The sequence below is a fragment of the Mastigoproctus giganteus genome, chromosome 7 (genome assembly GCF_048544385.1).
Source record: "Mastigoproctus giganteus isolate SK-2022 chromosome 7, ASM4854438v1, whole genome shotgun sequence".
NCBI lineage: Eukaryota > Metazoa > Arthropoda > Arachnida > Uropygi > Thelyphonidae > Mastigoproctus > Mastigoproctus giganteus.
The window spans coordinates 32,766,386-32,789,336 of NC_143581.1; the positions used below are offsets into that span (position 1 = coordinate 32,766,386).

At 38.9% G+C, this 22,951-nt stretch overlaps 1 protein-coding gene across 2 annotated transcripts in view; it reads right to left on the minus strand.

The window, feature by feature from the left end:
* The window catches only part of LOC150082796 (FH1/FH2 domain-containing protein 3-like), a 763,267-nt gene that overhangs the window by 564,924 nt on the left and 175,392 nt on the right, over positions 1 to 22,951 (minus strand). For both annotated transcript variants that reach the window (XM_090377607.1, XM_090377606.1), the window contains exon 2: positions 16,648 to 16,704. In XM_090377607.1, coding sequence (XP_090233733.1) covers positions 16,648 to 16,704 — 57 coding nt within the window. The remainder of the gene's footprint in view (positions 1 to 16,647; positions 16,705 to 22,951) is intronic.

A 22,951-nucleotide genomic window follows, 5' to 3' on the forward strand; every position in this document is an offset into this window, starting at 1 on the left:
GAAGACCTAAGCTGAGATGGAAGGACAAGGTGGCAGAGGATTTAAAAGAGAGAGAATGGAGGAGAGAGGAAGCCCAGGATAGGGAGGAATGGAGGAAAAGAAATAAGGACGGAAATGCTGACCCCATATAAACGTGGGAAGATAAAGAAGATAAGTATTTAACACATAAAAGACCTAATAAGTGGGTTTTAAAACGAATATTCTTAACGAGTAAAAATAATATAATGGGATATTTAAAATGATTCACGTTTCGGTTAAAATATACTAAACGAAATTATTTTTTTTCTCCCGAAAAATATAGGCAAAATAGGCAACCCGATCACAGAGCACACGCGATTTACAGATACGATGTAACCAATACCTCATGGCCTTAGTTACCTCGTAACATATTCTGAACAACTAAACTCAAAGCATCTCTGTCAAGTGTTTTTGCTTAGAGTTGGATCAGTGTCCAAACAATTTTTAACTCACACGACTCATTTTTATTAATGATTATTGTAATTTATATGGTTATTATGACAATTTCCACCATGATGCGCCTTACTGGAAATGTTTTCGTGCTTCACAGTACAAGAAGCATTAGCTTAGAACCTTAGACAGTGATGCCCAAACTATTGAGATCTACGAACCCCTTCAAAAATAAAAATAAAGTTTACGGACCACTTCATCATCATGGGTTCTTTCAGTCTCTACAACTGGTTGCCAGCACTGATAACTTTTTTCCACAGCTTCTTCGAGTCCTGGTATGATCTTGTTGTTGTATCCCTTTACAGTTACTTTATGAAATTGTTCCTCGGTCGTCCTCTGGGTCTAGTTCCAATAATCGTTCCTTCTGTAATGAGGCTTAGCATTTCACTGTCTTCGATTGTGTTCGAACCACCACCTTCCCCTTCGCTCCTTGATTAGGTTTATAATTTTTTGTTTTTCTCCTAGTTCTTCTAAGACTTCTTCATTGGTCTTTCTCCAGCACCACATCTGGAATGCTTCAATTCTCTGTCCGTCTCGTTTGTTTATCGTCCAGGTTTCGGATGCATATAGGTACCGTGTTCCAAACATAGGCTTTTAGAATTCTTTTCCTTATACGCTCATTCAAATACTTTGTTGTCAGAATGTTTTGTTTTTCCATGAAAGCTCGTTTTACTCGCCCAATTCGTGCTTTTATTTCATCGGTGCATCTTGCATCAGCATTTGTCCTAAATATTTAAATTTTGCTACTTGTTCAATATTTTTGTTTCCTATTTTGATGTTCATAGCTTTGGGGTCCTTTGAGAATGTCATGCACTTCGTTTTATTCATATTAATTTTCATATCATAAGCCTCGGCTTTATGGTTGATCAGCTGTAACATATCGATCAGGTCACTCCATCTGGTTGCTATAATTGCTTGATCATCAGCAAATTTTATTGTTTTTATTTGTTCGCCATTTATGGTCACTCCTAAACTGCTGTTTTGTGAAAGTAGGCAGCCTTGTCGAACTCCTTTTTCTATTTTTGTTGGGTCTGTTTCCAAGTTGTCAATATATACTATGGCTTTCAATATATACTATATTCTTTCTCGTAATCAATGAAGCAAATGTAAAGGTTTCTTCCTAGATCAATAAATCTCTCTCTCTCCCATGAGCCTTAGGGCAGCGATGGCATTTCTTGTGCCCCTATCTTTCCTGAAACCAAATTGGTCGGGTGCTAAATATCTGTTGATTTTGTAATTGATTCTTTGTTTTATTATTTTTAGTAAGATTTTGGATACATGTGGGATAAGTCTGATAGTTCGGTGTTGGCTGCATTCCTTGGTATTGTGCTTTTTGGGGAATGGGATCATGACCGCTGGGCAATGATCTTCAGGCCATGAACCTTCTTTGTATATCTGGTTTGTTAAGATGAAAATAAGTTCATGTAGCTCATTACCTCCCTCTTTAATGAGCTCAATGGGCAAGGAATCATTTCCTGCTGCTTTTCCATTAGGCACTGCTTTTAGCGCAGCTTCAAATTCTTCTTTGCCTATTGGCAGCTCTTCAGTGTTGTCTTCTGGGTCACTCCTTTTGATTTCTGTTTCTTGTGGGTGGTCTTTCTGGTAGAGTTCGGTGATGTATTCTTTCCATCTTGTTTTTATTTCTTCAGGTTCTGTCAAAGTTGCCCATGTCTGTTGTTTATAGTGCTGGATCTTATTCCCTTCTTCCTTGTGAAGTGTCTAATTTCGTTGAAAACTAGATCTGATCTGATCTGCCTTTTTTTTTTATTTAGATCTTCAATAATTCTACACCTCTCGCTCCACCATGTTTCCTTAGCTTGCCTACACTCTCTTAAATTCATTCCTTACTTCCTTATACTTTGCTACACCTTCGTCAGTGTTGATATTTTTCCATTTCCTTTTTTTTTCTTCTATTTTTTCTTAAATTCCTTGTGAGATACAGGGGTTCCTCGCTTCTGTTCTTTTGAAGCCTACAATTTCTATTGTTGCTCTGGTGATGGTTTACTTGGTTCTGCAAGTTCACCCTGAAACCAAGCCCATTTTCTGCCTTCAGGTGATGATGAGGGGCACTGCTGCCCTCCCTCATGGTTCGTTGTGCTTTGATTAAGATGGCGGCACAGGTTCGCCATTGTCCCAGCACCGTCGTAGAGCTTGTATGGCATTTTTAGGGACAGCTTACCAGGTTTGTCCCGCCACGCTCTGATAATAGCTGGAGCTGCTTGTCCGGAGCCACAGAAGTAGCTAGCCTCCATACCTGAAAGCCATCCCCCTATCCGCAACCTGGGAACCCGTCCGGTGGCATGCAGCTCTGCCCCTGGGAATTAACCCAGAATTCAGAAATAAAAAAAAAAAAATATATATATATACACATTTGTATATGCATATTCTTGTGTGTGAATACTGGGTTTGGGTTTTCTGAGAAGAAAATTCCAAGTTTTATGTTTAAAACAACTCAACCAACTTTATTCTTATTTTTAGATAATATATAATAACAACTTTATTTATCATCAATTTGCTATACATAGAACGAATAATTACGTACCCCCACGGGTACGCGGACCCCAATTTGGGAAACGCTGTCTTAGACTGCAATAAGAGCAGAATGTTTCCACTTGAGCATAGTGCGCAACTACAGTACTTTATGGCAGAAACTTGTTGGCATTTAAAATAATTACGGTTTGCAATTAAACTTTTAAACTTTTATTTTGATTTATTCGACACTACTGTTTTAGAACATTTAAAACTTTCAACTAAGCAAAAGTTAAAAACGTGGAAAAATAAACAATTACTGAATCGTTGTACTAAATTTGGTATGCACTAAATTTTCACCGTCTATTTGTCATGCAGCAGTCTGTTACACTGTTAGAAACACACTGACAACAACTCAAGGACGGACAGAAAGAAAACAAGCGAGAGAGAGAGAGAGAGAGAGAGAGAGAGAGAGAAAAGAGATTTGTCACTTTATATTGGATTGGTTACTTATCTTTTAACTGCGTTAATCTTGTCATTCAATTCATTAATGAGTATATTTCGGAAAAAACACCGAACCCAGATAAGGAAAAAAATATATATATATGAAAAACATAGAAATGTATTTTTAGAAAGACTAATTGATATACAGTGTTAAGCTAAATGAAATCACCCAACGAACGAAAACTGCTATTTTTTATAGGTGTCTGGCGGCGAAATACGCCTAAACACACGTATTTTCATAACTTCTTTCCAAGACGTGGTACATGAAAGACCGTATATCACTACTAACCTTAGGTTAAATATTTATGCGCATGGCTGACATCCCCACGCCTCATGATGATGATAAAACTGGAAGAATTATGATCTTTGATTTTTAAAGAACTGCAACCTCATTTTTATTTTTCCTTAGAAAAAGGGCGGATCGCGAATCGTAAGTCAACATATCTTCATTAAGCTGCGAGAGAATAAATAGCACATGAGGCAGACTTTGGGCGAGGGGGACTCAAGGGAGAACAGATACTCATGGCGGTAGTTTTCTGTTAAGCTATAAATTTCATCTACTGTGTCGCTTGAGGTGGTCTGTCTATTATCTATAGTGCGCGGAATATCACTTTTCTCTGACCACGTACCAATATGTACCAGTGTCTTGAGATACATCATATCACGATAAGAATAAAAAAGGAAAATCGATCCAGTAATTTCAGAGTAATGTTCATATTCCGCAGTGGGGAGAATATCATCGTAAAACTAAACTAATCAGCAGTTTTCAACTCAGAGAGATTTACATAAAATTTCTTGAACTATCCCAATAACAAAATCTTTATTATGGGGATATTACTTAATAGTAGCAGTGGCATGTGATGCAAGAAAGCAAGTGTATGAGCTTATGCAGCATCAGCCAAAAAAAAAATCACACCATTCCTTCGAAATGCCTGTCCAGTTCCTCCTTAAATTTATTTAACCTATCTACTTCCACAACGACAGATGGAAGTTTGTTCCAGCAATTAACCACCCGCTGGCTAAAGGCAAATTTCCGCACATCTATTCTACATCTGTCTTTTCTTAATTTGAATTTATGCCCCCTTATCCTTCCACTTGTTCGTAATCTGAACAAGTGGAAGGATCCCATCAGAATTCAGCGTGCTCAACCCATTCAAGGCCTTATACACCTCAATCAGATCACCGCGTAGGTGCTTAGTCTCCAGCCACTGCAATTTGCAGAACTTAAGCCTCTCTTGGTAAGAGGATCCCTTCATTACCCTCACCAATCTTGTTGCCCTTCTCTGTACACGCTCAAACAAATCTACATCCTTCCTAAAATGAGGCCTCCAGACCTGTACGCAGTACTGAAGGCGCGGCCTGACCATTGCCTTATACAGAGGGACAATCACCTCCTTCTCCCTGCTAGCAAAATTCCTATATATCATTGACAAAACCCCATGACTTGCCCTGGCAGTCTGTCTGTCTGCATTGCTCAGAAAACTTCATATCTGACTCCACAATTACTCCCAGGTCTTTTTCATTTTCTACCACCTTAAGTGTAGTACCACATAGTTGGTACGTTTCTCTGGGGTTGCCTCTACCCATATACAGTACTTTGCATTTGTCAAGATTAAACTTCAGTTGCCACTTCTCAGCCCATCTGCCAAAATTATCTAGATTCTGTTGCAGTAGTACACTGCCATTACTGTCATTATAATCCATCAGTTGCCACCCTGCCAACTGATGGACTATTAGTGCGATATCTTCAAATAATTAAAAAGAAATGAGATATTAGAAATTTTTATTAAATAGGAGACTGGTGACTTTTTGCGCTAATGGTAGCCTGCATGTACGGGATCATAGATTCTACCAATGTCTGAAAAGGGTTATGATGTTATGTTATTCTTGTTACAGTGCAGCTGCCGGTTCGATGTGGTCAAAGAAATGGATTCTTCAACCGGACACAACATTTCAGGATGTTCATTCACTCTGCAAGAAACCTGGATCCGATGACCGAGAAAGTCATGAAGATTGCTGCAACAAATACTTCGATTTTATCTTATCTCTTGAGGTCAGGATATATGTAAATGATCACGACTTTGTCCTTAGATCCATGTGGTGATGGCATTTCTTTTCAGATGAAAATATACTTCGAAAAAATAACCTCACAGTCCCATAGCTTTCAGTACTCAGAAATAATGTGGAAATCTTGAGAACTGCATTTTTAACAAAATCAATGATCGACCGTGAGTCTGCTCAAGCATCTATGAGTATATTAGAAAGAAAGCAAGCATTGGAAAGAAAGAAATGAATCCCACAAGTTCTATATTTTCAACTATAAAGAAAATTGCGCATCATGTAATAACAGAAGTAGATAACACATTGATCAGTGGAAAGTATATTATTATAAGATTCCTACAAAGCAATTCGCATAATTCATAAAACAATTTATGCATTAATACAAAGATTTATATAAGAGCCCACGCACCTTTCCCCCTTGTCACTCAGAGATATACAAATTTCGTTGATAAGACGAGTCTGAATTCAGCATTAGTTATGAATACGAACAATAAGGACACGATATTTAGAATAATACCGTAATTTAATACTGTTTCTATTTGTTGTTAGTTAGCAGAAGTGAATATTTTAATTCTCGTTGGTACTTCTTTAAAAGATAGAAGTAATAAAAGAAGTATCAAAAATTATCCAAGTACCAAAATCATTTTGGTACTTTAAAAGAAGTACCAAAATAAATGAAATGCTTAAGTTTATTATATTTCATTTAAAATGTAATTCTATTATTGTTGCCTGTGGCAGTATAGCCATTCTTCTCGTTCTCTGTTTTCGATTCCGTTTGTTAGAGCAATTTATTCAGTCCTTGATGGCAGGAACTTCCGGCTGCGTAAGTTGCAAGGATTAATGTCTCTTAGGAAAAGTGGTCGGTAAAAGTCTGATAACGGCCAATATAAACTACTTTAATTCAGTTAGATTAAAATTATTCTGAAAATTACAAAGATTATCAAAACGGCAAATAAAAGCGAAAGAGAACTTCAATTTGAATAAAGACATTTATTCAATTTGGTATATATTTATTTCATTATATACTGATTTTACACAAATACGAAATGATGGAATATCCTATTTATGACTGAAAAGGTACAACACTATTTGAAAGAACTCCAGACGACTAATTGTAACACCAGGTCTGTAATCTTGCAATATTATTCTTATGTACATGTATTTTCTCTTTTTGGCCGACCGGGCTAGCCAGGTGGGTAAAGTGCCTGCCTGGCAACCCAAAGGTCGCGGGTTCGATTCCCGCCTCGGGCTTGGATCAAAGTACTGCAAAAACCTTGAGAGGTGCATTATGGCCACAGAAGCCTATGCGCCAACAACTACCAAAAAAAAAAAAACTTTTCTCTTAGTTTTTTTAATTAATTTTTATTGGTGGGTATATGAATATTCTGAATCTTTTCATATATTTCAGATTGACATTTAATTAAACCAGTATATGCAACATTGGCTAAACCAGAATTTAATTAGAACATTAATAAAACAGTATAAACATGACAGACGGATGAGTAAAGTAACAATTAGAATAGGAAACGATTCGTAAACACTGGTTGTCAGACAGCGCCGATGAAGGTGATGTCCATAAATAAAGTAGAACTTTGCGATCTCCAGATACAAATGTATCAACCAAATCGTCGGCACATCGTTAAACTTGATCGTCTGCGGTTGAATACTTACTATGTACGGAGAAAAACATTCTCGAACTTTCATGAACGAGGAAAATAAGACCAAAGAAAGACATAATATACCAGCTTTCTAGTAATATAATCTGGATAAGGATATCCCTCTTTAATTCAACTTCTGTATTTTAGGAAATCTAGGACTACTGATTTTTTAAAAATTTTATTTAGAATATCCTTCTTGGTTAAATTTAAATTATTATCTTAACGGCATCCCGCTTACCGCTTGCATCCGTATGGGTAGTTGGTTGCCTGTAGAAGTATGTGTTCAGGGACCAATTTGCGCGTGCTGAAAAATGTGAAATAACTCAAGAAGAAACAGTTTATTAACTCCGCCTGAAATTGGCTAAATAAGGCCACGATTGAAGAGGACTTAGAAACTTCTCCAGTCTTGGCATGAACTGAAACCAGACCACTCTAAACAAGTGGCAGAGCATCTTTAATGATCATGCTGAAAATTGTGCAATTTTACCCTTTCGAAACCACCACTTATATCTTAATGCTAGTGTTGTTTCCTTATATAATTTATTCTGGTTAACCACTAACAGAAAGCGATTACGTTCACTAACACACTTTGAATTAGTGACATTATTTACTATACAGACGCACAAACATTACAAAACGCTATTTTCCGCATCAATCCCCCTAATTTTCAACAGAGATTATGTGAAATTGCCATTTTGTGCCAGAGGTGGCGGCTCCTCCGTGCTTACTCTCGAGTAATTTACAAATCCCTGGAACCTGAGAAGGTTTTTTTTTTATTCAAGCTTTAGTTAAGTTACTATGCCTCGGGCAGAGGTTTAGGTCTTTTCTTCCAGAAAGTAACTAGCTGATTTCATTCGACAAAGTACTCATGAAATGCATGCAAATTACACACACGATATATATACAATAGCATAACCTTAGTTGCCTCGACACTTATTATTCGAAATACCAACCCAATTCGACTTTCGTAGCAAACAAGTAACTTCATATTTTGCCGAGAGAGACAGCGGTCTCGCGCAGTATCGTATCCTCCCTCATTAATGGAGTTTTTTCCATTCCGGTAAAATAAAAATAAAAAAAAAGGCAGAAATCATGCAGGTCACAGACAAAACACCGGTTCCCATATCAAAATTGGTCCTTCAATACACGGGAAGAACATAGATTAACTGTAAATGAAAAGGAGTCGTTTGCTGTGAAAGTCTTACCCTCCCCCCATATACTTTCCTATTCAGCAACTCTCCTCCTAGTGACACGTATCAGAATTTCTGATTGCTGGTCAGCAGCATCTGTTGACACACACACACACACAGACTAAAGGGTTCTCTTTCCTAATACCCATTCAGGTTTCGTTGAAGTAAACTATCTAGAAGTCAGTAAGGTTGAGTATTTCTGGCTCCGGCCCCTTTTTTTTTTCACAGAAACCGATGTAATTAGGCTTCCGGCTTGTTGACACTTTCCATTTCTATAAACCTTTTGGTGCTGACACGTCACTGGCACGTTCTGCAACATAAACACTCTGTTTGCCAGGACGATAGGCCTCCTTACAAACAACCAACAACAAACGTTGACATTTACTTGAGTCATACAGACCAGTGTCTGGCAAATCTGGGTCAAAATATTATCCTTTTAAGTTCTTCGCCCAGATAAAGTGACAATACCCTTGTGTGGGAAGAAAAGAGAAAGATTATAACATATATACTCTTGTCACTGATGTACTGGAAAATTATTTTTTAGTTAACTGAGAAAGAAAATAATCACAACATAGACCTTTTAAATACTGTAATTCATCAATTTCCAATGTTTTTTCCATTCATTTTCATTGAACCTTGAACATTGAAATCTGCACCTTAGTTCTGGGGCGTCTTTTTCTTTTCAAAATATTTGCCGAATGCTAACATGTGACGTTAGGAATTCCCCATGACAGCGTTACATTTGCATTGTAAACTTCTTACATTAGGAACTCATTATCTTTTGGTTTAGTTTCCAATATGAGAAGTCTCCAAAATAATAGTTTACCAGCTTATACTAATTCTGAAGTAGTTTATAAGCGTTACTTTATTCTGAAAATTGGAATCTACAATAGCGTGCTCTGCAGCGATCTTTAAAGAACTAGGATATGAATTCAAAATGAAGGCTGCGAATTACAGTAATTAAAGACGGATTAAGAGAAAGGGGGGAACTAAAGTTTTTGCTACCGACATTGAGGTGAAGAAATTGTACAGTACCTGCTGCTGATTACTGATTCCAACTCATGTAGATTCTGCGGTACTCATTTGTTGCTACGTAAGTTCTGGCGAAAGGGTTGCCTAGGAAATTGTGGGGGTGGGTCTCGCCAATTGTGGGGCTGGGGGTATTATTGTTTTTCTTGGTTGCCCTAATTTTCTTTATATTTTAATTATTGTAATTTATCCCCTTTTTTTTATATGTATATCCCCGTAGTCCAATCCTCCCACTTAGCATCTGACTTGTTTGTTCTCAGAAGATTTCCAGACTCAAAGGGGACCCCAATTAATTTAGGTATTTTTCCACCGGATTGGCTGAGTTTCGGAATGACAGACTCCAACACATGAATGTAAAATAAAACAATGTTTATTAACATATCATACAGAAACTAGCAACAGCAGTTATTCAAACTATATTTAGCTGGTGACTTGTTATTTCGTTAACCTTTATATGTGTAAATATCTTGTTCAAACTCAATTGTTTCATCATCAGATATCCTATTCTAATACACATTATTATTCATTATGACATGGTGTCTCTTCATGTTCTTTACAGGGACTTCAATAGGTCGTGTCATACACTTTACATAGATTCTTCCCACTCTTCTTCTGAACAGTCTATATAATAAACCAATAACTACCCGCCAATGAACTGGCTCACAAAAACCTTCAGAGTTCGTGTCTCAATTTGTAAGAAAATTTCATTTATTCAATCAGACACCCTTTCTGTAATCAGGTCAACAGGAAATATCAATCAATTCAATTTAACATTACCTTTCAGAACAGTTAATCCTCCATACCTTTATATATCACTTATTAATTAGCCCCTACTCAAATCAGAAATACTCTCCACAAATCAACTCATAATAAATTGAAATTTCAACCTTTAATTTCATACATATTATAAAAACCTTTCCCAACATTAAACAATTCTCAGTTAACTATCATACCCTCTCCTTACAGCAAGCATTTATATGAGGAGCTTCACTCCAAATTATAGGCTACGTCCGTCTTAAATACATTACACTTTTATTCATATATTCATTACTTAAATCTCCCTCTTTAACTATATATACACATATTTCTCCTAAAGTCCTCTCCTTAATAAACTAAGTACACCTATTTCGGTAAACTCTCTAGCACTTACGTGTTTGGCCTGGAACTTTCCTCTCTGCTCGGCTTCCTTTCATATCGGTCATTCAGGTACTGGAATGCGGGGGCGCTCATTTGGGGATCTCGGTGATTATGGTGTTTCCCTACCGGGTACTGCACGGCTGGAATCAATCAGTGTCGCATACTCTTTACCGGTCAGCATTTCTTCTTCCGTGGATAGAGGGGTTTTCGAGTAGGTCAATGGTTCGACCACTCATTCGACTGGCTTTGCCTATATAATTCTCAGGGTGTGATTCTTCCTTCTTCCTCACTACGGCTTCCATGTTTACAGGTGAACATTCCTACGGGCTGTCGGGATATGCAGAATTTCTATCACTGCTTCCATCTATCTCAGGTCTGCAGCTATCACCCAAATTAGACTACTGCTCTGCTTAGTATCGTTCTCCAACTCCTTCAATTCATTCTCCAGACCGCTCCGTGAACTTCTTCAGCCTCCTCCGAAAACTTCTTCCGAATGCCACGAAAACGTTTTCAGAATGCCACGAAAACTTTTCAGAATCTCCCTCTCAAAATTCCCTCTATTTTCTTCCTGGCCAATAGGAGATCTGCACATCCTTTTTCCTGTGTTCTCATTTGTCTCCTCTCCTCTTCCGTGGGCGGGTCTTCTTTACTCTTTGTGTCCCCACTTCCGTGGACCTCGAACATACGAGAACAATCCAGAAAGAGAGGCGGAAGTTCAGGTCAACTGAGAAGCGTCACAGCTCCTCCCGTGACCTCACGCGCGCACACCTGGTGACGTCGCCCACCTCTAATAGCGTTTACCGTGAAATTTTTAAGAGGGCCAGCTTAAGCACTCTAGGCCCTTACTATGGTGCATCTGCCTCTGTCTTAATGGGGATTTGTCATGGTATATTACTTTTACTGACTCGTCAAAGAACTTCCATACAAACAAGCTACAACTAAACAGGGAGTGACTGGAAGGTATTTTTGAATTCCAGTGCTACTTAACTCATGTTTTTACCAGAACACCACTATTCGTATTACAGTTAAATTCTCATAATATTTAACCATTTTTATTAATTAATGTAAGGACGGGTCCTTACAAAATATTGCACCAATTCTGTAGCATATTGTATCACAAGGTAAACAATTCTGCATCACACTAAATTAACGATCTTTCTTACAGAAAATAATGTCTCCTAATCTCAATTGAACAGATGAGGTTAGGAGGCGTCAGAGCTTTAAACGTACCTGATCTGACTGCACCCAAATCGGGTTTGCAAGGTTTCAGAACTCGATCGTTAGAAAAAATTGATTGCAAGAATAGAGAAAATGGTTTTCGATGACATCATACAACCTTCAAAGGCAGAAGTGTGGAGAACAATAGAGCGGACATGTGAAAGGAATCTAAATATAAGCCGATGTGGCAGTCAGCTAGATCGTACAGAGTTCGGGTAATCGTGTGTTCATATTTTCTAGCCGCTGTAAAATACCCTGTAGACTATTAAGATTGAGCACTCTGTCTCGCTGCTGTTAATCACTATACTAGTCCTTGCTATCAATGGCTATCCTCAATATAAAGAGAAAAATTCAAGGGACTTTTTTGTTGACTGTGCTAATTATTTATGTAATGGTCCTCATATGAAGGAGGCAGCAAGAGAAGTAAGCAATTGGATTGGATTTGGATTTTATTGGCGCATTAGCAACTAGGACTATAATGCGCCAAGGCCAGGTAATACATAAAAACGGGGGGAAGTAAGCAAACCCTTAGCCATAATTAGTGAGCATCCTTAGAGTCAGGGGAGGTCCCCATGGACTGGAGATGTGCAAATGTATCCCCAATTCACAAAGGAGGTTCAAAAGGTGACACAAATAATTATAGACCTGTTAGTTTAATTCTGTTCAGGAGAAAATAATGGAGTCACTGGTTAATGAGGTGATACAGGATCACCAAGACAAGACGGCAGTAATATTTCAGACACAGCATGTGTTTGTAAAGGGGAAGTCTTGTCTGACCAATCTGATTGGATACTACGATGTGGTCACAAAGGAAATGAATGCAAAAAATAATTTTGATATCATATACAGTACCTCGATTTCTGGAAAGCTTTTGATACTGTTGCGAATGGAAGACTGCTGTACAAATTGGAGCGGTATGGCATTAAGGGCAAGTTACTGCAATGAATAAAGGGATGGTTGAGTGGGAGACGGCAGAGAGTGGTAATAAATGGACACTGTTCTACGTGGACTAATGTTATTAGCAGAGTCCCCCAGGGTTCGGTGCTGGGCCTATTGTTGTTTTGTGTATTTATCAGTGATATCGATGAGGGTATATCAGGCTTAATGTCCAAGTTTGCAGACGATACAAAGGTTCGTAGGGTTGCTAACGACAGTAAAGACAATATGCTACTGCAACGGGATCTGGAAAAGTTAGGCAGATGGGCTGAGAAGTGACAACTGAAGTTAAACATTGACAAATACAAAGTACTCCATATGGGTAGCAGTAACCCTAGAGAAATGTACCAACTGTGTCGTACTTACACTCAGGAAGGTGGAGAATGAAAAAGATCTGGGGGTAGTTGTGCAGTCAGATATGAAGTTCTCTGAGCAGTACAGACGAGTTGCCAGAGCAGGTCATGGAGTTTTGTCAATGATATATAGGAATTTTGCTTGCAGAGAAAAGGAGGTGATTATCCCTTTGTATAAGGCAATGGTCAGGCAACACCTTGAGCACTGTATACAAGTCTGGAGGCCTCATTTTAGGAAGAATGTAGAGTTGCTAGAACGAGTACAGAGAAGGCCAATAAGATTAGTGAGAGGAACAAAGGGGGAGGTTATGAAGAAAGGCTTAAGTTCTGCAAGTTGCAGCATCTGTAGACTAGGCACCTGCGAGTTAATCTGATCAAGGTGTATAAGACCTTGAATGGGTTGGGCAAGCTGAATGCTGATGGGATTCTTACTCTTGCTCAGATTAAGAACTCGATGGGGCATAGATTCAAATTGAGGAAAGACAGTTGCAGAATAGATGTGCGGAAGTTTTCCTTTAGCCAGCGGGTAGTTGATTGCTGGAACAGACTTCCATCTGTTGTTGTGGAAGTTGATAGCTTAAATAAATTTAAGGCTGAACTAGACAAATATTTGGAGCGACCGGATGGGTGAAATGGGAAGGGTTCTTTTTTTTTCTTTTTTTTTTTGGCTGTATAAGCTTGCTTTCTTACATCATATGCTTCAACTAATGCTAATATTGAACGTCTATATCATCGGTTCTCAAAGTGGAGTTCACGGACTCCTGAGCGGCACCTTGCAGAGTTTTGCACAAGTTGCAGTTCAGGAGCCCATGAACAAAAGCGAGTGGAAATCACGACATCAGTTAAAGGAGAGGTCGTCCTCCGTGGCAGAAGAGTGGATTTGTCACTCGTTTGGAAAGGTCTGGGAGCTCTTGAAACAAATCAATGATTCTTCAGTCACGTTTTCGGAAAATGAAATGAATGACTGCCGTATGATAATCGAAGTAATATTGAGATTCCGTATTACTGGATCTGTTAATCATAGTTGTTATTTGGTTTTTAGGAGCATTAGCAACAAAGGCCATATTGCTCCGGGGATATGCGGTGGTCATTCCCTGACCTTTCCGCATCCTCCGTATTCGGTGGCCACGGGCTCGAACCCCAGTCTAATCAAGAAGCGTGTGCTATTCACTGCTGCTCCTGCTCACCTGGCTACGGAGGCGCCTGTTAATCATAGTGGCATTGGTCTCTCTGTATCAGTATACATAAGAGTGAAGTTTATGCAACAAATTATCAGTACCAGACAATCTTCGCTATGCTTTGGCAAGAGGTTACCATATTATAAAATAAGCTGGAAAAGATTACAATGTATGCAAAATGTAAATATTTTGTCGAAATATGCTGCATGAATGACTGTACCATTTTACTCATCATCACTCTGTTAATTTGAAGAATCTATAGTAAGGTCTTTTGTGGCAATTATATTTCTATTGCGTTATTGAATTTGAATAAAACAATAAAAAATCATTCCATTCAGTTTTTTTTTTATTATTGCAGATGTTCAATGACTGATGCCATGGTATGTTTTAAAGACTTGCCGTATGTTAACAATCATTGATCATTGAATTATAATTACGCTATTCGTAAGGGCATATGCCGCATAGCTCGCAATATAAAAGCCGAACAGCTTCGTGTGCTAGAGCAGTGGTAATTTGCATTTGGTCGTGCAAGTCAAAGTGATAAAGTAGCAGTTATGGAACGTAATAAAATATCACGGGTTTCAAAAGGGCATGATCGTGGGAGCTCCTGCATTGAGTGCTTCCATATTGGAAATTGCGTGTATTGTCTGTTGCTCACGGCGCACTATGGTTAAAGTATACAAAGAATGAAGTTGAACAGCTCAAACCACCTTCGGCCGACAGAACTGTAAAGGATTACGCAAGGTTCGTGGTAAGCGAACAGTGCAGCGCGTTGTACAGGCTCAGAAGCAGGCCACTGTGCGACAGTTGGCATCGCAATACGATATGGGGAAAGCAAAAACAATATTCCAAATAACGATGCACTACCCACGCAGACGTATGCGATTCCACAGCAGACGACCCAAGAGATTCCCTCTTTTCACCGCTGATCACTGTCCACGAAAAATGTTGCGCTGTCAACAACAGGCTGGTTGGCCACCGAAAGGTTGGAAAAAAAGTGTCCTGGTCGAATGAGTCAATATATCCGGTGCAACACGCCGACGAATGCCTTGTGTTTGGCGCAAGCAACAGGAGTCCATGGACCCACCGGGCATGTGTCCACTATCCAGACAGGTGGCAGTTGTTGCTTAAAATCGGGCACGTTTTTCTGGCAAGAACTAGGACCCCTGGTGTGGTCTTAATGTTTAGTGTTACAAGTCAAGCGGTACTGGAGGTTTCCCCTAACTTCTGAAGTCCACTGGCATCTCTTAAGAGACCATGTGCAGCCTGCAATATTGCACTTTTTCCAGGAAAGAAACGGGATTTTCCAAGACGATAGATAATGTGCCGTGTCATCGGGCGAGCATTGTGCACAAGTAGTTCGAGGAATACAGTGACTCATCCTGATTAGCCTCCAAATTCGGCTGATCTCAATCTAATTGAACATTTGTGGGATGTTTTTTGGACGAGAAGTGAGGCGTACAGACACGCAACCTTCATCTATTCCGACACTGTGAAAAGCCTTGTAGGCAGCATGGCTACAGATACCTACGGATGTCTTCAGATATCTAGTGGAGTCAATGCCTAGGCGAATAGCGGCTGTTATCCATGGTGGTCCAACATGGTATTATTTATATCTTTATTGCAATCAGTAAATAGAAATAAATGGATTACATAGAGGACTGATGCAATACCCATAACAGCAAAATACTAGGGGTTTAACATATCATTATACTGAAAAGATAATTACAAACAAAGTTATTTACATGATTAATTTTTTAAACTGCGATAGTCACCAGAGTATACTTGCCGTGTCACTGCTCTTGGACCGCATAGGCCACCACTCAGCATAGGATGAAAACTGTTCCCTGATAACACATCTTCTGTAGGATTTGGCTTCGATAAACTCCTTGAAGCCTGCATCAATCTTTTGAACATTTGGGAGCATTAGTTAGGTGGTCATAATTCAGTCACGGTGTGATCATCAGATATATTCATAAATGAAGTAATATAGCAATTCCCGTATTATTGAATCTATCAATTAATTAAAGTGTGGTTTAAAGACTTATTGTACACTGATCACTCAGTGTAATAAGTCGTTAAACCCCACTTTTAAAGGGCAAACATTAAACAATATGACAACTAAAGCTATCATATAAAAGTTGAGCTGTATTATTATTATTATTAGCTATATGGTGCAAGGAAGCCTGAGGTTTATGCTGCACCAGCCAAAAAAAAAAATTCCTGAGTTACCCTGAGAGAGACAGAGAGAGAAGTAAAAGGGAATCACCAAGGAAGAGAAGAATGATGACATCCAGCTCAGGACCCTGGGTGTGCCAAGCCCATACTCACCACATGTGAGTCCCTGGGGTTATGCAGGCTTTACGTGTCATGAATAAACTATAAACTGTCTCATGCTGATAAGCACTTTGTTAACGCATTTTTTCGAGAAAATGATCATACTTACTGTACTATATCCCAATCTGTTATAGCTTCCATATCCAAGTCCACTACTAGATGTTCTCTAAAAATATAAACAGCAGTATTAATTAATAATTATTAATAATCTTGACTATTAATTAATTCATATGCTGAATAAATAATGAAATGCCACCTAGTCCAAATGGAATAATCACTTAGGAATAAACAGTGAATATTTTTTTCAAATATAAAAGTACATCTACAGGTCATTCAAAAATATGCGCATCCTCATTAAAATGAACTTAACTTTTGATATCACAAACTTAACGAAATTATCATCGGAACTTCTCTGCCTGATAAATACAACAGCGACAATCTAATTCCACAAAAAATTGTACAGTAATATCTTTTAATTATTAAATCATACCATCTTTATTATCATTTTATCGAATAGAGAACGAATTACATACGTACACAGCTCGACAAAATTAACAGAACACATAGAAAACGCGGTGTAACTCGTGCAGCTTGCAATGAAGCAGGACAAAATTTGATATGGTGGTATACCATAGAATATTGATGAAATTAGAAGACAGTGGAAACTTCGGATAGGTATAACGGACATTTATAGAAGTTGTATAAGAATTACTAAAGAGGTCACATTACAGAAGTCGATACAAGATGCTGGAAAATATGGTCACATGACATCAGTACGGCATATGGTCTCGTACTGATGTCATGTGACCTCAGTCGGCTAAACAGGCCTGACAGCGGTGAACCATGCTCGATATAAGACTGTCTATGAGATTCTGTGGAAACAAATCCCATGCTTCCATAGTGCAAACCTTAGTTCACCAAGTGACCGAGGAGTTGGCTGTCAGCGTGCAGTGTGATGCACAAGGGCGTTCCACACATTATTATTATTATTATTAAAACCAGTTTATTTCCCAAGAAACCTTGGGTCACCCCGGGATGGCTCTGTGCCAGAAGGGTGTTAACATTTACAGACTAAGGTGCGAGGAACACATGTACAATAAACAAGAGTACATGCGTGCTCGACCCGAGACATTTACAGGATTAAATATACAAAATATATAATTGCATGAAGACAAAAAGTCTTTGTCAAAAAGAAATAGGCAAGTTAAAAAAAAAAGTCAGTCATGTCAAGGAGCAAGTGAGTATCATAGATTCATTATCTGGTAGCAGTTCTTGAGGATTTCCTTACTGTACGGCTTGTCTTCACAGAACCTATCAGGGTGGATCCTAAATTTATTGAAGATCCGAAGAAATTGGCTGGAAACATGTTCCTCAGAGAATCGATGCTTGACAATGTAAGACGCAGAGGGAGACAGGAGTCGTGGTGCTCCCCTCTTGCCCTCCTCGGGCCAGAGATTAATGTGGATACCGATGGAGCATCAATACGCCCCGTTATAAGCCGTGCAAGCGTAAGGACATTTTTTGTCATGATGATATGTCTCCAGGGAGTGGTGCCCAGATTTGCTTGTAGGATTGATCTGGAGATGGTTAGGGGGTGGCCTACCACCCCGTTCATCCATCCAAGCAACCAGTACTCTAAACTGAGATACTTGTGAAGGTATGAGGCAGGGGCAGTTGACCAAATTTCTGATGCATAGAGAGGGATCGGAGTAATACACCTCAGGAAATGCCGAACAAGCAGCGCTGGCTGATGAACACCAACGAGCTCCTGAAGCACTGCCCAAAGAGCCGTGTACGTCTTCTGCCTCATCCTGACAAAGTGAAGCTGAAAGGTGAGCCCAACATCCCAGGTGAGGCCAAGGTCAGTATGAGAGGTCACTTTTTTGCAGGCTCCTCACTAACAAAGATTTGATTTGGATATCGTTTTTGACTCTCTTCTTGGTTATCGTCAGTTGCGCTGATTTGGACGGGCTCAGGTGCAGCCCAATTGTGACAAAATAATTTTCCAAGTTCAATATCTGCCTAGAAGCTTGGTTGATATCATGAATCTGATGATTATGATCTGAGCTCACGTAGAACTTCAGATAGTCGGCGTAAGAGACAAAGGTAGGATTCTGAGCTAGGAAAGGCTCTAAAACTGCTGCAAACAGGATATTTGACAATACGCTTCCTTGCGGGATGCCTCTTGAGAAGTCAATAGTTACCTGAAAGTCACTGTGGGTCACAGACAGGTGTCTAGGAAGCAAAATAGACTTCAAAATTTGAAGTAAAGTTTCTGCCAGGCCGAAGTGGTGTTTCAGAATGGTAAACAGAGCTGGGAGGTGTATTCTGTCATAAGCTGATTTAATGTTGAGGAATATGATATCAATCTGTGATTTGGTGTTAAGGGTGCGCTGAATTCTGAAGAGCGTATCAAGAAGATTGGTAGTTGTCGATCTCCTGTGCAGGCGGTATGCAAGTACTCTGGCCTGTGTGCAAAGCAATGCTGGGTAATTGTTGGCTGAATTACTTATTCAAAAATTTTGTGTAAAGAACAACTGATGGAGATTGGTCACAGGTCTTTAGGAGATTTGGGTTTCTTGATCTTTGGAAAGGGCTTAACATGGTAAGTTCTCCAAATTGAAGGAACTATTCCAGATTGCAGGATTTCTCTGAAAAGGTGAAGGAGAAGGTCGACTATATATGGGCTGCAAATTTTGATAATAAAGAGTGGGATACCATCCGGACCCACAGTAGCTTTGTTGGGTAGTTTATTAATGACATAAATTAGGGTTTCTCTAGTTATTTCTATTTCAGTCAAGTGTGTCCTAGGAAACCAGTCCTCTTGCGAGAGAGAGGAATCAGAGTCAGGAAAATCTGCTTGCTGTAAGCTGAACTGTGCCCATTCCTGGACAAGCTTTTGGTCAATGGCTAGATGACGATGATGCAAAAGGATTCTTCTACCACTCTTCAACCTATCGAGAACAGCTTGGTTAAGGACCTGCCTTTTCTTTTTTCAAGAAGCATACTCATACTTTCTTAAAGATGGAAAGGTCTGAGGGAAGTTGTTCAATCGGATTTAAGTCAGATGATCGTGCTGGCCACGGCAATCCTTGGATATATTCAGTTTCAGGACTTCCCCCATACCACACAGCTCTCATATGCAGATGACCTGGTTATCGTTATTGAGGGCCCTACTCGTGCAGCTATTGAGACCAGAGCTAACGCAATCTTGAATGCCCTGTCGGTTTGGGCTGAGGAGAATAAGCTGGAAATCTCTACAGGTAAAAGTATAACCCTACTTCTCAAAGGACGTCTTGACAACAACAGACACCAACCATTCGTTATAAAGGACATGCACTCAAGAATCAACGTTCATTCAAATATTTAGGTGTTATCCTAAATGATCGCAGAATTTTCATGCCACATCTAAAGTCCATGAAAGAGAAGGCCAAAAATTATATTTTTCAATAGTGCCAAGACCACAGTGCGTGACACATTAAGCCATCGTGCCACGTCCGCATGCGACTGCCCGGCTTCAGGTCGTCCAACGGCCCGCCATCTCAAAGAATCATCTATACGAGGATGACTTGCCATCCTGAGTACGGGAGTTGTGCCTGTACCACTGAGCAAGCCTAAAAATGGGAATGAAGTGACACAGTCGCAACCCGTGTTTTTATAGATATGAATAATTTGCATAATGTGTGGCTCTTTAAGGTGGTAAATCGATTTCTATTGGATACTCGGAATTTGCATGCCAGGATGCCTATTATATGAAATTTTTGCTTTCGGCACAACTGTTCTCAATAAAATATTCGTGAAAAACATTTTGTTCTGTTAATTTCTTTGAGCAGTGCACCATGGGTACATGTCAACAGAAGAAGAATAAGATGATGATAATAATAACTAGGGGGCTGCGCTCGCTTCTCTTGATAAAATAAAATATTTACAGATGCTTCCGACACTGTGTGGCTCTTCCTTAGCTATGAATACATAAATACGTTACATATGGAAATCAACAATGGTATCGCGTGGTCATTCTAGATAAATAAAGCGCGAGCACGAGGTTCATTTAGCATAGTCACGCTAAAACAGAAGCATGTTTTACTACAGTAAAGCAAGCTTCTGCTACGCATTTTAGTATTTGTTACGTAGTACCAAGTAACCAGCATCCCTCTTCAGTTGGCTGAATAAATATCATTAGGAGGAAAATTATTTTAATGTATAGAAAGATAATAATAATAGATTGGACTAACACAGAGCTGGACGATATCATGAGAAAGACAAGGTCAATGATGACCATGAGCCGCCAACACCACCCGAAGTTAGCCGTGGAGAGACTGACAACAGCTTGGAAAGAAAGAGGAAGGGGCCTGATAGACCTCATCAAACAACAGAAAACAGCGATTGCTAACCTGAAGGATTACTTCCAGAAACACCAGCAGCACTCCACCAGGCCATAAGGAAGTTGGACAAGCGGTATACCCCACTCAACCTAAGCGAGAAGTCCCCTCCCAACCAGAAGGCACAAACGAAGCTAGAAAGATGGGCAGAGAAGACACTCCATGGCAGACACGACAATTATCTCCATCAAGATCACATAGATGAAATTGCTTCCAATGCATGGTTCACGAGCGGGACGCTCTTCCCCGAGACTGAAGGATTCATATTCACCATCCAAGACCAGGTAGTCAACACCAGAAACTATAGAAAAAAAATTATGTACCAGGTACATAATGAGTTGCTGCCGCTGTACTCTGAGACTGATAATGTCACAGCGGCAGCTGTTAAAAATGTCTTTACTGCAGGAACTCATTATGAAACTGGTATAGTAAAATAAATAAAAGTATTGCTGCATTATTTTTATTGAAAAAATAATTTCAGTACAATGAAATACAATTAATGGAATTTTTCATTTATACAATGTATAAATTGTATTATAATAACACCAAAATTATTGGTCTATGGAGAGATCATGAAATAAGATATATAATTTTGACACTCAAATGATTTTAATTCCCGAGTGAATACTCTATCGATTGTCGTTCCATTACGTGTAGTACAGTATTTACTAAAGTATCTGATTTAATACCTAAATTGAGGAAATCTTTCATAAATTTCCAAAATTTCTTTCCAGCTTCAGAATTTATTTCTATATTTAAATCACCAGCGAGAACTATAGGTATACGATCCAGTGGCTGTTCCAATAATTTTTCCCCTTCAATGGAATACGGCATCAAATTCTTGTTTATGAATTTTTGAGTTATATCTAACGACATCCCTGCAGTGATGTATATGGCAACAATGAAAATATATTCCCTATTGAATTTGCACAAACATCCACAAAAGATCCACAATTTCATCTGATACCGCTGTCGCATTGCTGCTATTATGTTGTGCAAAGATATGTGATGTACTGATGATAGTTCAACCTTCACGTTGTTTTATCGCAACACCACCACTACGAACATCCGACCTTTTAAATTGAGTCACACATTGGGATGGTTAAGTTATATATGTTCATCATTATCCAACCACGTTTCACTTAATAACAATATTTTGGATTGCTGTAAGATTGTGTCCGTTTCGATATCTCGAACTTGGGGCCCGTAAACTTTGTACGTTCATTGACGATATAGATATATCACTTTGTATGAAATCTTGCAGTTCATCCTGTACAGACGGTAGCTTATTATATTTTAAGCGATCTAGTTCAGCACGAAGTTCTATACAGCAGGTCCCCGTTATAACGCGGTTCGATTTACGCTGATTCGCTATAACGCTGTCACAGATCACTATAACGCTCTTTTACAGATTGCATTTTTGGCATATTTAACGAAATCGTTTCATTTGATGGAGTCGACATCTTGAAAATGAATAGCAAAACGGCATTAAAACGTTTCCCACGCCGACTTGAGAAATTTTCCCACGCTCAGTGAAATTTTCTCACACGCTAATTTAATTGCAGTACAGTGGCTTGTTACGTAGTCCCGAGATCAACATTTTAAAAAATGATCAAGTATATTGCTTGTAATATTTGCGTTATATGCATTTATCCGAAGTCTAGTCATCACTCAGTACAATATTAGACATCGTGCGTAACGGACAGTTTACTCGAACATTGAATCATAATTAATGCAACCAACGCAGTTACATTTTCGAAGAGTTAATAATGGCCCATAAGAATGAAAAAGCAACAACTACTGAGCGCAGTACAAAGACTATAAATGTAAGAAAAAGACTGAATTTGAAAATTAAATTAGACGTTTTGAAGCGAATCGATTCCGGTCAAAGACAAGCGGATGTGTGCCATAATTTAGGACTCGCAAGTTTAACTGTAAGAACAATTATAAAAAAAAAAATAAAGAATTAATTTTAGCAGCGGAAAGATTGCTGTTCCACTGCAAGCAACTAGGGCTAGGCTGGCTATTAGG